We start from the raw sequence: 16,263 nt of genomic DNA, 5'->3' as shown, positions 1-16,263 counted from the left end.
TTTTGCTCATCTATAAAATGGGGAGAACAGTAGCAACAATGTCACAGGATTATCGAGAGGATCAAGTGAGATAATATTTGTAAAGCACTCCGCGAACCTTAAAGTACCATAGAAATGTTAGTTATTGTTATTATCATTGCTATTCAGGGAGTTATTTTCTACTGGATTGGCAAGTCACTTACTCAGCTTTTTCTTGTGTAAAATGAAGTGGTGGCACATGAGGCTCTTCCATTCTTCTTTAGCTCTGTCAGAATCTATAATCCTCTGATTATGTTTCATCCCCCAAAGTGGCAAAATTCATTTGGGAAATGCTTCTTAGGGTCATATATACTGATATTTTCTCTTCTTATTCTAGATAACATCTGTTTGTATAAACATTAGAAATGCAAATCCCCACTCTGGATCAAAGTTATTTCCAATTCATAAAATTCATTGTTATTTTAAACAAATTTGTCAGATTTGCCTGGCTCACAGGTGAATGAATGAATAAACGAGTGAACAAGTGAATGAATGAATGATTCGTCTAGGCTTAGGAAGATCTAGTGAATCAACAAACAGGGTCTAAAATAGGCTTGCCGATGATGCATTTTAAGAGCAGGAGATTTTTTTTAGACATTTTCAATTTTAATAAGTAAAAATGAATAGATATTTACCTAAACCCATTGAGCCAATAATGAAAAAAACAAAACATGAGCTAAAATCACCATGGTGACTTCACCTCAGTGTGTCTCTTTTGTGGGGTAAAAAAGAAAAAAAAAAAGCCCGGGCTCCCTGGGACAAATTCTGAAATCTCCTCAAGGCCTGACTTATAAAAACTCTCCCTCTGGAGGGAAAGCAGTCAAAGAGCAATTCTGGTCATTCAGGTAAGAAGTTTAGGGCCTCGGCTTTAATGCATTTTCACCCTCTTCAATATGTCCAACTCATTTTGGGGACCCTTTATTTCTGCTTTCTAAATTCTCTCTTGAGAGCATCAGCTCCCTTCTCCAGGTTGTTCAGATAGTCTGGGTTCCTGGTTCTGTTATGAAGGAGATTCGTTTTTCCTCCCAGTTTTGTGGCATCAATAAAATTGATAAGCATTAAAAAGCAAACAAACAAGTAAGGAACCAACCAACCAACATGTCCTGGTCACTTCTGGATTTGTTTGGGCAAACGAAACTGGAACTGTCCACTTGTATTTGTTGTTTTCACTAGTGTGGCAGAAGGTAAACTTCCTAAGTAAAGCCCGGGAATGTTTGTCATCGGGTTTTGTCTCCTAGTAGTTAAAATACTAACTCACAATTCAATTGAGACCAATATAATACTTATTTACTGAGTTCCTACCAGGGGCTTGATCTAAAGATCCTGGGGGCCACAAGGACATCATAAGAATTTCATAATTGCTTCTAGAGCACTGAGATGGGACTCCTTTTCTGATATTTGGGTAAAATTACATCATCATGTGGATGCATATATATTATATTTAATGAGTATATATGCTAATGGATGTACCCACACGTGCACATGGGTGAATTATAGAAAGGTCAGCTATAAAAATATGAGAAACAGATCTGGTCCCATCCTATGGCCCATGTCCTAATATATTGAAGGAGGGAGTTGTGCCAATGGAGGGAGTAGGATAAGGGGGTGTTAATCACCAGCAGCTATACCATTCCTAGGCTGCTCATTAGGGCCATTCTCTGTCTAATGCATGGAGCCTGATGTGCTCATTTCATTCTATATATGCCACGAATCACATGGCCTCCTGAATAGGAGTAATTTCTCTTTAATGGGAATCAATTCTTTCTAAAGGAAACTCCCATTTGGGGGTGAAGCTTTCAGGGTAATTTCAGGGATCTCAGCCTCACCACATTAGTGAGTGCATTTCAGCATTTTAGGGAGCAGGTAATCTGCCTGGCAGCTTTTAGTGAAAAAATGTGTCTGGAAGCACGCTTGGGGAGGAAATGTCCTTTCTTGTTTTTATAATAGGCACCTTGGACAGCTCGTGCATTTCCTCAGAGTTGGTTTTCTAATAGGCCATCATCTCAAGAGTGTGCATGGAGATGGGGACATAGAAATCCTCTAAGCCCAGAAAACTAAACAGCAACAATGGCCATGAGAATGTTAGGGTGAAATTGGGAAATTAACAGAAGCCATAATGGGCAAGATTATTCAGGCTTATCAGTGCTTCATTTTTCATATTGATACAATTAGTTTATATTATAAGTCTAACATGGGGACACAGATTTCTTGGCCATAATAAGGAGTAAAGGAAATTAGTAGCTCTTTGGGGGATGGGAGAAGACTGATCTCTGATTTCCTCACTGTTCAGGACTCGCAGGATAGCCACTGCTGTGGTGATGAGAAGTTGCCTTCTGGTACCTACTATAATCTTAGAGAAATTGCCTTGAGTCAGATCAATTATCCGGCCCATCTTTACATAACTAGGCTGGGTCTGGGGAAGACCTTGAACCCAAGTCTCCTTCATCCCAAGGCTGACCTTTTCTATTGTACCATGCCTCTCATAGCCATATTTGTAGTTTTATAGCAGAAAAGTTTCTTAAAGGTGATGAGTTCATCTCACTGCCTTTGGGTTTTCAAGAAACCAAAAGGCATTGCCAAATAGGGTAGAAATTTCCTACTTTATAGAGCAACCCAACCTAACAAATAAATAAATGGTGTTCACAATCCAAGACCTGATATTCTTTTTTTCTTTTTTCTTTTTGGCGCGGCAATGGGGGTTAAGTGACTTGCCCAGGGTCACACAGCTAGTAAGTGTCAAGCGTCTGAGGCTGGATTTGAACTCAGGTCCTCCTGAATCCAGGGCTGGTGCTTTATCCACTGCGCCACCTAGCTGCCCCCTAGGCCTGATATTCTTACTGGTTCTATCCAGAGCCACACAGGGGATATAGATCAAATTAGGTTGTTCCTCAAATCCAGGCATTGCCGCTAATTACTCTGATGATTTTGGTTGTCATCTTCCCTCCTTATGCCTCAGTTTCCTTATATGTAAAATGTGTAGGTTGGACTAAGTAACTACCAGTTTTATAGCTATGATTTATTCCATCATGAGCATTACCAAACTCTTATAAAGTGCAGAGAAGTTAAGTGACAATAATGTCGTGGGCTCACCGAGCTCAAGCTGAAAGGGACATCAGGGGAAATTGCAATTTAGAAGGGGTCTGGGCCTTAGGACTCTAGAACCCTAGACCTGGAGCTGGAAGGCATCTCCAAGGCTGTGCAGCCTCATTTTACAAATGAGGAAACTGAGGCCCAGGGAGGTGGCCTGCCAAGAGTGTCCTTTGGAATAAAGGTTAAAGGCCATTAGTGCAGCCCATGTTTGGCACGCTAGGTGCATGCCTTGTCATCTTGGGTTTGTGTGTCCTAGTAGAAACAGTGCCATGTGGTTCACCTCCCCCTCCACAGGTAGCTTTTTAGTCACCTCCCCAAGTTCGTGCGCTCTGTGGCACGGGATTCCTGTTTTCTCCTTCATCATGGGTGGGGGAACAATTGAAAAATAAGTGACCAAAAGGGGGACAAAGGCTTTCACAAGTATGAAGAGGACCTTGTCCTTGGGATGGTGATGACTTCAGCTGACAATAATGCATTGTCTAACCTCTTGTCTTCTCTCTGTGGTCCCAACAGAAACCATACGTGTGCAAAATTCCAGGCTGCACCAAACGGTACACGGACCCCAGCTCCCTCCGCAAACATGTGAAGACTGTACATGGCCCTGAGGCACATGTCACAAAGAAGCAACGTGGGGACCTCCACCCCCGGCCTCCGCCACCTCGGGAGCCTGGCAGCCATGCCCCATCCCGATCTCCTGGCCAGCAGACTCAGGGGGGCCTGGGCGAGCAGAAGGACCTCAACAACTCTACCTCAAAGCGGGATGAATGCCTGCAAGTGAAAACAGTCAAGTCTGAGAAGCCAATGGTAGGCACTTGCCTTCCCTTTGGGTTTGTCCTAATCCTTCCTAGAGAGGGCACAAGCTGGGTCCAGGACATGGTGTCTGTCTTGCACCGGGCCGTGGTCTCTCAGTATAAATGTAACCAGCTCAGGTCTTACAACCCGCTTTTCCTGAGGGTGAACATTTTCTAAGATAATCATGTTAAAAGGGCATCCTCAACACCTAATTCCACAGCATTTTTTATCCATCTTGAACCAGAGTGCTGTGAGGAAGCTAGACAGCCTCAATTGTCTCATAGAAAGAATGCCATTATCTTATCATATAATCCTTGCAGTTATGGAACAATTGAGTCCAAAGACTAAGGGAGGCAGGTGGTTATGACCGAGACCCAAAGCCTCATCCATCAGACATTCCCAGAAATCCCTGGACAGATGCATCTGGGAGCTCCAACAACCCCCAAAATGGAATGTCATGAAAGCATCTGGAAATGAATCTTTATTTGGCAGGCCTCATGGTCAGGCTAGGGGGTGAGGTGATTTTTTATATACTTTATTGGATATGTCCATTGATTTCTGCCCTGTGAAGCTTCTGGTAATGGAGTAAGATATAATTCCATGCCTTTAGACACTAAGAATAAACTACAGTTAAACATACGGGAACATCTATTCCCAGTGAGGTGGACATAGTCTCATCTTAAACACATTTGCCAACTCTCTCTAGGCATGAATACCTCTATTTATAGGCAACAAGAGGCCAAATGGCATATGGCTGATAGAAAGCCAGCCTTGGAGTCAGGATGTGAGTTTCACCTTGGATGCTAGTTATTTGTGACCTTGAGCAAATCATTCCATTTCTCTGTGCCTCAATTTCTTTATCTGTAAGCTTAGGGAGTTCAATTAGATAACATCTGAGATTCCCTTCTAGCTCTCAGCCTCTGCATCTATGAACTTGTTCACTTCCAGTCATACTCAGACGACGCGCTAAGACTCTTGGGTAGAAAGCAGGTGCCAATTTACATTGCTTGCTGGGAGGGAGCTCTGGCAACCAGTGTATGATTTCCCACATCAATGGAGGAGCCACTAGTGCCTTCCAGGGACTTTTAGAAAACACACCGTTTGAAAATACCAATTGACAAAGTAGTTAAATTACAAGGCAATTTTCCTCATAATTCCTTTAGCTATGAAGTGCCTCAAATGCTATTTCTATAGGACATAAGTTTGCATACATTCGGTTTGTGAGCCTCACCCCATGCCCCATGGAATTGGCATTATAAACATTCTTCGGAGAGCATGACCAGCGGCCTCTCCCTGAGCACTGAGCTCTACATGGGTAGAGCAGCACCATATCCAGCAGTGCTAATTTCCAGCAATGTCCCTTCTCATCCGAAGGAGAGGAAAGTGCCTTCTCAGTTACCGTGGTCACATGTCAAAGATGGAGGCACTTGGTTCCAGACCAGAGCACCTGTGCTCTTCCCTGGTTCCTTTGTTTTTAGCAATCTATCAATCAATCAGTCGCTTAGTCGATAATTGTTTATTAAGTGCCGACTATATGCCAGTCACTGTGCTAAGTGCTTAGAAGTCCAGGGGCTGGGCACCCATCCAAATGAAGTTTTGCCAGCTCCCAAGGACATCACTAAGTGGTTCAATGGCACTAGCCTGAGAGTTGGGAAAGATGAGTTCAAATGCAACCTCAAACATTTACCAGCTGGCTATGTGACCCTGGGAGAATCATTTAACCTCTGTCTACTTCAGTTTCCTCATCTGGAAAATGGGAATAATAATAACTCCCTCTAGAGTGTTTGTATGAGGCCAAAATGAGGTCATATATGTAAAGCATTTAGCAAACCGTAAAGTTCTATAGAAATGTTATTATTATTTTTATTTATTATTAATTACTAATTATTATTATCACCATCTGGGAATACCCAATGCCTTTTTGAATATCGAAGGTCAATGGTGGAAATGGGAAATTCAGACATGCAATTGTAGGATATTTTGGATATTCCAGGATGCTGAGTACTTGGTCATCTCATTAAAAATGGTATGTTAGAGCCAGGAAGACCCTTGCTAATGTCCTTTTCTCAATTCCCTCATTTTATTGATGAGGAATCTGAGGCCCTGCTAGATTAAGTGGCTTACCTGAGGAATGACACAGTTGATATTCCTTGAATAAGTAGCTAATAGCTGCTCAACTGGTTATGACCGTCTTTCATTAAAGAAAAAATAATTGCCAGCTCCCTGTACACATTTGCTGGTCCTTAATGCATGTCCCTGCCTGATCTTGGTTTCATTCTATTTTAAACATGATGACTACTTGTAATGGTTTACCTTGCTTTGTGAATTAAATTTTGTCAACTTTTCTCCTTACTAATCCAATGTCTCTTTTGTCTAATGCTCTTAACTGTCTTGTTCTCACTTCCTAAGGACAGTGGGTAATCAGGTGAGGGGAATTGACCTCAGTTGTCTTGTCGCTGGAATGTTTGTGTAGCATTGTTCTGTCTTTTCTTTCCCTTGTACATGTGACCCTCCATGATGTCTCTGGTGGTGAACCTTCATTCAACCACATTCCCATCCTTGACATTGTGTTTTGTTTTGGTTTGTTGGTGATGCTTGGCATGTGGGAATTGGGCTCAACCTACTGTGTGTGTGTGTGTGTGTGTGTGTGTGTGTGTGTGTGTGTGTGTGTGTGTGTTGATGGATCTTGCATGATGCACCAGGATGTGGCTAGCCACCTAAGTGCAAGGTGTCTCCCAACTCTTTATGTTGGACACTTCCCGGTCCCATTTAGTATCATTTGTGTCACCTTGTGGTCCCACTGGGGCCATCCTTGGAGTGTGTATGCAGAAGGCATGACTTACTTTATATGACCATTTTATGATGTGTTGGAACGGACTCGTTTCTTTGGCCAATGAGAGTTGCATGAGTCTTCAGGCTTCTTGTGCCATGGTGATGAATCTGGTTCTTGTTTGCATTTGATGAGATGTCATGGCACCGGCAGGCGGGAGGATGAGTGAGCCAGCAGTTTCCCAGGCTTCATGGCTCAGGAATGAGGACCCCCTTCAGGCCATTGCTGAGGCTCCAGACACGTGACAAAGCATGTCTTGTAGCTATACTGGGACTGGGCTTGTCCATTCATGCTGGATGGCTGCCCATACCCAGCTGGTAGAGACTTGGGGACCAGTGAGACAGGCATAAGTAAAGGAAGATGATTCCCCATTGGTCTCTATGCATGCAATAGTCATACTGATGGCATGGAGACAACTGTTCTTCAAGAGATCTTGTACATGACCCAGGCTATGGTGAAGGCCTGCATGGAGAGGACAGTCTTATGCAGAGTGATTTGTTGTGTTTCAGTGCAAGGGCATGTACAGTGTGTGTGTGTGTGTGTGTGTGTGTGGATACATAGGTACACTGTATGTTTGTATGTGGATGAGTGTATACAATGTGGGGGCATAGTGTGTGTGTGTGTATGGGAGTATATGGTATGGTATGACTGTGCCAATGTAGATGTTTAGGGTGTATGTCGCCAGGGATGCATGTATCAAGGTGTGTGTGGTATATGTTGGTAAGAATCCAGGGGTAAGGTTATATGTAGCATGCTTGTTCAGGGGTATTTGATGTATGCGAAAGGGGCACTGCTCTGCATGTGTGAGGATGTGTGGGGCATGTATATGCAGGGTTTGTGCGTGTGATGGGGGTATGTATGGTGGGAGGGGAAGGCAGAGCTGTGTGTACACAGAAACACCCTTTTCTGAAGATGTTGTCATTCTGGGACATAGCCCCAGACCACAACAGCAGAGGAGAGCAGGGTGGGATGAATGGAAGGAGTTGGGAGCCCTGGGCATTGCCAGTGCTCACCCTCATGGCATCCAGCAGCTGGGTCACTTCCTGGCATGTCCTCCAGAAGACCAGAGGGTTGCACTTATTGGCCACTGAGATTCTGCCTAGCCAGAGGAGCAATCAATCAGCAAGTTTTCATCAAATATCTATTACATGCGGGGCACTGTGAGGCACATGGATACAGAAACAAAAATGAAAACAGCCCTGGCTGCAAAGGGTTTATGTTCTGTTTAGATGAACATAAACATGCATGGAATAAATGCCAGGTCACCTGAGGGTCAGCAACTAGGAGCATCAGCAAAGGCCCCCACAGAAGGCAGCTTTGAAGGATAGTAGAGATTCCCAAAGAAAGGGATGAGAAGGAGGAATATGCCAGCCATGGGAGAGAGTTGAAAGCAAAATATTTTTTAAAAGTCTAGCCAATTCTTCTTTTTCTTCTGGTAAATGGGGGCAAGACAATGTTGATGAGTGAGGAAGATCCTAGAATTGTTCTGACCTCTCAGTTGGACTGGATACCTGGAGCAGAAGCTAATTCAGACTGAGTTTAGCCCTAGCTTTGTCTATATCCTGTTCTAGTTGTTAATAAGGCATGCAGGGGGTGGGGGGTGGGGCTGGGCAATAGGTAAGCTAGAAAATTAACCCTCAGTCTTCTGTGACATGTGTGTGCATGCACAGAAACACATGTGTATATGTGTGTGCAAAAACATGTGTATGTGGGTGAGTGTGTGTGCTTGTGTGTGTAATTCTCTCCTTCAACTTATGCTTTAGAGAGGGAAAGGGGAAGACAAGGAATGTAAAGAATTAGGCTAAGATAGAGTCAGGGCAACCCTGGTGATGCCTATACTGGGCATATACAACCACCAGCTCTCTGCTGGCTCCCCCTTTTAAAAGTGGCTGGGGCACACGTGTCTGGCAGTAGGCAGCCAAAATGGCAGGCGTCATCGGTCACTCCCCCCGACGTGGCTCTTCTCCCTGACTCCTGAGCTCCTCTGTGGTAACCTGGCTAGCTCAATAGCTAGCCAAGGCTCATGCCTCTGCCTGACATGTCTCTTCTCTGGTCTCCCTCCTCTCAACAGACATCTCAGCCAAGCCCTGGTGGTCAGTCTTCATGCAGCAGCCAGCAGTCCCCCAGCAGCCCCTATTCCAACAGTGGGATCGAGCTCCATCTGACCAACGGAGGCAGTGTAGGAGACCTCAGCGCCATTGACGAAACCCCCATCATGGACTCTACCATTTCTACGGCGACCGCCGCTCTTGCTTTGCAAGCTCGGAGGAACACGACAGGGACCAAATGGATGGAGCAAGTAAAAGCAGAAAGATTTAAACAAGTGAATGGAATGCTTCCACGACTGAACCCCATCCCGCCTCCTAAAGCCCCTGTGCTAGCTCCTATCATAGGGAACGGTAAGAAACTCACCAGCCACCAGCTTTGCCCAAGGCTTCATGCTTCCTTATAAAGAGGAGCAGGCAGCCAACAAAGGTTACCGAGAATCTTTTATCTGCCAGGTACCAGGCAAAGCCCTGGGTGTTCAGAAACAAAAAGGAGAAAGTACCTGCCTGCAGGGAGCTGATACCATAGGGGTGGGGGATGACGGGGACAGAGTCAAATGCAAGGAGGAAATACGGGGGAATGTCAGGAATCTGAATGAGGATTCCCTCATGTAGAAGGGGACGCTTGAATTGAGTGTCAAAAAACCCCAAGCTAGGAATTCTAAGAGATGGAGATGAGGAGGATTCCAGACATGGAAAACATGAATATGACAACTGCCGGTGTCCCCAGAGAGAGTTAGAAGGTCCTTAGGAATCTGTACAATCTTCCCTTATGTCCAGGGTGCTGAAGGATTGTGTGACTTCACAAATACGGCTAGCAGCATGTCACACATGGGGATTTCTATCTGTAAGCATGCCATCCTTGGCATGTTGTCTTGTTATGATCTTAGCTTTATCCTTCCTCCACCTCCCACCTCATACCACCTTTGATAGTCACCTCGGATAGATCTCCATGTATCCCAGGACAGGAGGTCATTGGTTTCCTGCCTGCCTCAGGTTTAAATGACCTTTTTTATTCTTCAACTGCATATGGAATTTAGGGTTAGAATCATGCCTTAGACACTTATTGAATCCATATGACCTTGGGAAAGTCACCTCACCCCGATCAACTTCAGTTTTCCTCATCTGTAAAATGAGAATGTTGAAAGAATTAGGGGCATTCAACCATGGGAAGATAGATTTACAGGAAATATCAGAAATTGTTGAGTAGTCACCCTCTCCTTCTAGAGTCTTCCTTCTCTCAGAGCTGTTGTGGCAGTGTTCTCTCCTGGCTGTCCTCCCTGTCTGACTGCTCCTTCTCAGTCTCTCAGGTGGCTCATCATCTGTATCACACCTCATCACTTTAAGTGTTCCCCATGACTTTGGCTGAGTTTTTCTTCTCATCTCTTTCTTTCTTACTTAGTGACTCTACAACCAGTGATGGCTTGAAGTATTCATTTGCTGCCCAAGGACTTCTACTGAGATTTGTTCTCTTATCTCTAATTTGTGATTGGATATTTCAAACTGGATGTCTCATAGATATTTTATTTTTTTAATTTTTAAACTTTTTTTTATTTTTTAGTGAGGCAATTGGGGTTAAGTGACTTGCCCAGGGTCACACAGCTATAAGTGTTAAGTGTCTGAGGCCGGATTTGAACTCAGGTACTCCTGACTCCAGGGCCGGTGCTCTATCCACTGCACCACCTAGCTGCCCCTCTCATAGATATTTAAAACCCAACATGTCCAAGAATTAATTATCCCTCCCTCACAACCTACTCCTCTTCTGAATTTCCTTTAAATTTTTAAAAACTTATTTTTATTTCCTTTAATATATTTTTTAAAAATGTTTAATTCCAAATTCTCTCCCTCTCCAGTCCCTCCCCCACCTATTGAGAAAGCAAGTAATATGAAACTCATTATACATGTAAAACACTTCAATATAACCATGACAAATAAGCAAGAAAGTTAAAGAAAAATGAGAAAATCATACTTCAGTTTTCACTCAGAGTTTATCAGTTCTCTTTCTCTCTGGAAGTAGTCAGCAATTTTCATCATGAGTCTTTCTGAATTGTCTTGGATCATTGTATTGATCCACATTTAGGTGGCTTGGTAGATAGAGCACTGCCCCTGGAGTTAGGAAGACCTGAGTTCAAATCCAGTCTCAGACACTTAATAGCTGTGTGTTCCTGAACAAGTCACTTCTGTTTGCCTTCAACCCCTAGAGAAGGAAATGGCAAGCCACCCTAATACCTCTGCCAAGAAAAGCCCATAAACAGCATTGGTGTTCTGTGGTCCACAGGGTCATGAAGAGTTGGATACAACTGAATGAACAGCAACATTTTATTGATCAAAGTAACTAAGTCTTTCACAGTTGCATTGTCATTAAAATAATACAATTACTGTGTACAAAGATCTGGTTCTTCTCACTTCACTTTGGATCAGTTCATGTCCAGGTTTTTCTGAAGTCATCCTGCTTGCCATTTCTTATAGCACAATAATATTATATTATATTAATAGACTACAACTTGGACAGTCATTCCCCAGTTGATGGGAATCCTCTTGATTTCTAATTCTTTGCCACCACAAAGGACTGCCATAAGTATTTTTATACAGATAGGTTCTTTCCTTTTTCTTTTGTCTTTTTGGGATAAAGACATGCTAGTGATATTACTGGGTCAAAGGGTATGCACAGCTCTTCTGAACTTTCTGATGACTGTTGAGAGCATAATGAGTCTTCCAGTCATCTAAATTCATAACCCTGACATTATCTTTGTCTCCTCATTCTTATCTATAACATGTCAAAGCAGTTGGCAACCATTTAATCTCCACATCTTATGTGTATCCCCTTCTCTACACTCCCATGGCCACCACCCTAATTCAGGTTCTTCTCCAATTGGCCTTGCTGCCTCTGGACTTTGCCCTTCCTATCTACCCACCACTCAGCTGCCAAATCTGACCACATCATTCCTCCACTCATTGAATTCCAGTGACTCTCTATTAACATAAGAATCAAATATAAATTCCTCTGACATCCAGAGCATGTCACACCTTGGCCACAACTTGCATTTCCAACTTTATTACACATTACTTTCCTTCATGCTATTTACATTCTAGCCAAATTTCCCTTCTTACTGTTCATTTTATATGACCCAACATCTCTTGTCTCTGTCTTTTGACTCTGCCTGTTTGGCATGAATTTTCTCTTCACTTCTGCTTTGTGGGATCCCTCCATGAATTTCTAGTCTCAGCTTAAGCATCACCTGCTATATGAAGCCTTTCTTGATCATTCTACCTGCTCATGTCTTTCCCTTTCTTCCAAATTACCTTGTATTGTCTTTGTGTCTATTCTGTGTGTAGCTAGACATGTACCCATCTCTCCTCTAATAGACTGCAGGATCCTGGAGGACAGGAACTGTTTTCGATTGTGTCTTTGAATCCCCAGTCTTTAGCACAGTGTCTAGTATGTGTAGGTGATTACTAAATGTTTGGTGATTGTTCACTGAAACAAAACCAGCCTTCAAATATTTGAGGATTCTCGGGTAGAAGAGGACTTGGCTTGGACCCACAAAGCAGAATCAGGAGCTCTCTGTAGGAGCTGTCCAAAATCAGATTGGGGGATTCCCTACAGTCATGTCCTCCCAAGACAGAATGGGCTGCATTGGGAGTAGTGGGCTCCCCGTCAATTTTGAGATCCAAGAAGAGGTTCAGTGACCACTTGTGGGTCCTTTGTAGAGGGGATTGTGGCTCAGAGAGAGGTTGGACCGAGGTCCTTTCTAACTCTGTGATCCAGCCTCTGTTGCCTTATCCTCCTTGCTCAGACCAACAACAGGGTTTCTACCCTTGTCCTCTTTCATTCTTCCCAGAGAGGGTTTGTCAGGGCCTCTTTCATCAATGCCTGCCATGTTTGAGAGCCGAGCATCTTCTCTGAGCAGTGCTCCCCTGATACTCATCTCCTCAATGGTTTCTCCCTCTCCTCTTTTTACAGGAATACAGTCCAACCCCAACTGCAGCGTGAATGGGCCCATGACTATCCTTCCTAATCGGAATGAACTCTCTAGCATGGATGTCACCATGTTGAATGTGCTGAACCGACGGGACAGCAACACCAGCACTATCAGCTCAGCCTACCTGAGTAGCCGCAGGTCCTCAGGCATCTCCCCCTGCTTCTCTAGCCGCAGGTCCAGTGAGGCTTCCCAAGCTGAGGGCCGGCCCCAGAATGTGAGTGTGGCCGACTCCTATGACCCCATCTCCACAGATGCCTCCCGTCGCTCCAGCGAGGCGAGTCAAGCCGATGGGCTGCCCAGCCTCCTCAGCCTCACCCCTGCACAGCAGTACCGACTGAAGGCCAAGTACGCAGCAGCGACTGGGGGGCCCCCACCCACCCCATTACCTAACATGGAAAGGATGAGCCTGAAGACAAGGATGGCACTGATGGGGGATTGTAGGGAGTCTGGCCTCTCTCCATTCCCCCCTGTCAATCCTCCCCGAAGATGCAGTGATGGTGGAAGCAACAGTTATGGGCGGAGGACCCTTTTGCCTCATGATATGCTGGGGAATGGGATGAGAAGAGCCAGTGACCCTGTACGGATGGTCTCAGAGAACCTTTCTTTGCCTCGAGTTCAGCGTGTCAACAGTCTAAATAGCTTTAACCCTCCTGTTTTGCCTCCATCCGTGGAAAAACATAATTTTGTGCTCCAGAATTATACTCGCCCTGAGGGCGGCCTGTTCCGTAATCTCTACTCTTCTCCTTGTCCTCCGAGCATCAGTGAGAATGTCACCCTGGAGTCTTTGACCATGGAATCTGATGCCAACTTGAATGATGAGGACTTCTTGCCAGATGACGTGGTGCAGTACCTGAACTCTCAGGGCCAGGGTGGTTATGAGCCACACTTCCCAAGCAGCATTCCTGAGAATGGCAAAGCACCACATGGGACCCCCATGGCCAATGGCCATCATGGGCTTGACCAGCCCCACCTGCCGAGCGGCCACGTTATCTCTCAGTATCCTGCTCCAGAGCCACCCAGTTCAGAAGCCAGCAAGAGTGACCTTCCCATTCAATGGAATGAAGTCAGCTCAGGGAGTGCTGACCTGTCCCCATCCAAACTGAAGTGTGGCCAACGTTCATCAGCCCTTCAAGCTCGAGCCTTTGGTTTGTATAATAACATGGTTGTCCAGCAGCAGAATCTTTTGAGGAATGGAGGAGCCCAAGGCAACACTTATCAGCAGCTGATGGAAAATAGCTCCTGTGGCCTGCAGGAGAACTTGCTCCCCAGCAGCAATGGCGGCAGCCATGGTACCAACGGCCCATCTTTCCATTTACAGTCCAACAAGGCTCAGCAGTACGGGGACAGCCTGAACAGGCAGTCGACAGTTGGTGGGGCTTTAGATGGTTCCTGTGGCTCATTGATGCTGGGACAGAAGCTGAGAAGCAGCAGCATGCCACTGAGCGGAAGCCAGCCAACCTATGGCATGGCAGTGGCCCCAAGTGAGCTGCCCGGCAGCATGGCAAATGGAACACAGAGCCAGGGGTGTATCCAGAGCCAACCACTGGGTGAAGGTACTCACTTCCCAGCTGTCCATCGTACCAGTCAGATGATGATAGGGCAGGTCAGTCCTACCTCACAAAGCAATGCCTACCAAGGGCCAGAGAGCTGTCTGCCAGTGTCCCATGGCATTGGGAATCAGCAATTGAGTTTGGCCACGTCAAAGACTTACCAACCATATGCCAACTATGGGGGCAGTAGGCGGCAAATTATGCTGAGGAATACCCTGGCCCAGCAACAAGGACATGTCAGTGATGCCAATCAGACCTGTAGGGTCAATGGTATTAAGATGGAGGCCCAAGGTCAGTCCCAACAGCTCTGCTCTAATTTGCCACATTACTCTGGTCAGTTGTATGACCAGACCCTGGGCTTTAGTCAGCAAGACATGAAAACAGGGTCTTTCTCCATTTCAGAAGCTAACTGCTTGCTTCAGGGAACTGGCACTGAAAACTCTGAGCTGCTCTCCCCAGGTGCTAACCAGGTAACCAGCACAGTTGATAACATTGACAGCAACAGCCTGGAAGGGGTGCAGATTGATTTTGATGCAATCATAGATGATGGGGACCATGCCAGTTTAATTTCAGGAGCCCTGAGTCCGAGCATCATCCAGAATCTTTCCCACAGTTCCTCTCGCCTCACCACTCCACGAGCATCTCTGACGTTCCCCACCCTGCCTGTTAATACCACCAATATGGCAATTGGGGACATGAACTCTTTGCTGACCTCCCTTGCAGAAGAAAGCAAGTTTCTAGCAGTGATGCAATAGAAGTTGGGAAAATTAAGATAAAAGAAAAAAAACAAGCAACTTTAGGAATTTTAAAGGTGAAATGGATTCTTTTTAGTTGTGTATGTATTTTTGTAATCTCATCTCACCTGAATGGGATGTGTTTCAAGTATATTCCTTTTATGGAAAAAGGACTGAGAAACCCTAAAGTGTTGTAGGGAGAAACTGTCTTCCATTTCAATTTTGAATCAGTATTGTTAGACCCATTCCTCGTCCTCCTCTTCCTTCTTGTCCTCCTCCTCATCCCTGTCCCTTTTTCATTTTTTAAAGCTCTGTAACCTGTTATGGAATTGTAAACCAGTGTAAATGTGTCATGTGCATGTTTTCCTTTTTTTTTAAAAAAAAGAGAAGTCCAGTGAAAGGATGGGACAGTTTTCTATTACTCAAAAGACACATGAGTGTTGGGACCGATTTCCCAAGGACCATGCTTCTGTTTTTCCTTTTCCATTTTGAATTTGATTACACTGGGCACAACAAGCAAAGAATAGAATGTGATCCCCATTGGTGTAGTATATACTATGTCCAACAGATTTGCAACATCTTCCCCTCTCACGCCCACTGTCCTGCATCCCAACTTAGTTGAATCCAGAGCAGGCTTTTTATTGCTGTGGGCCCAGGGAAATAAGGGAACCCTTACAGATAAACTATGACATTCTCCATGTTTTTGCTTTTCTTTTTTCCTCCCAGATGGTCTGTGAATTGAAATGTGTATGAGTGAGTCTGTGTCAATGGTCACTTCTCAGGTATCTTTGTTTTCCTTCCTCTTCTTCCTCTTCCTCCTTTCTTCCTGACTTTGAGACATTCCTCTGCTTTTGTAACCCTTCAGCCAGAGGGAGAGAAAGGGAAAGAAGTGACAGTCCAACTAGGTAACTGGGGAAAAAGTTTGGTGGATGCTGAGACTAAAGCTATCAGAGAGAGTATTATGTAGGTCTGATCCATGAGTCATCTGCTCTCCACCATATGCAGGGAGAACTGAAAATGAACTGTTTGTAGAGTTCTGAAACACAAGTTATCTACATCAGCCCGCTGCTGGCTGTGTATTTAGTATCTGTTAACTGCCACAATCATGAAGGAGTATTGCTATTTAAACCCCTATTTTAAGGGACTTACAAAAGAGTAAGAGAGGAAAAATCACTTTTTTGGGGGGTATTGCACTTGGGTATAAATCGCTCAACTTATTTT

The 16,263-nt window shown here is 44.7% G+C and overlaps 1 protein-coding gene across 1 annotated transcript in view; it reads left to right on the top strand.

The window, feature by feature from the left end:
* GLI3 (GLI family zinc finger 3) overlaps nt 1-15,190 on the top strand; it is a 285,531-nt gene extending 270,341 nt beyond the window's left edge. The window contains 3 exon segments of the mRNA XM_043977511.1: nt 3,622-3,912; nt 8,802-9,129; nt 12,740-15,190. Coding sequence (XP_043833446.1) covers nt 3,622-3,912; nt 8,802-9,129; nt 12,740-15,063 — 2,943 coding nt within the window. The 3' untranslated portion in view covers nt 15,064-15,190.
* Nucleotides 15,191-16,263: the final 1,073 nt, after the last annotated feature.

This window comes from Dromiciops gliroides, chromosome 1 (assembly GCF_019393635.1).
Source record: "Dromiciops gliroides isolate mDroGli1 chromosome 1, mDroGli1.pri, whole genome shotgun sequence".
Lineage (NCBI taxonomy): Eukaryota > Metazoa > Chordata > Mammalia > Microbiotheria > Microbiotheriidae > Dromiciops > Dromiciops gliroides.
The sequence above is the reverse complement of the archived record's forward strand: the minus strand, read 5'-3'. Positions and strand labels throughout refer to the sequence as shown.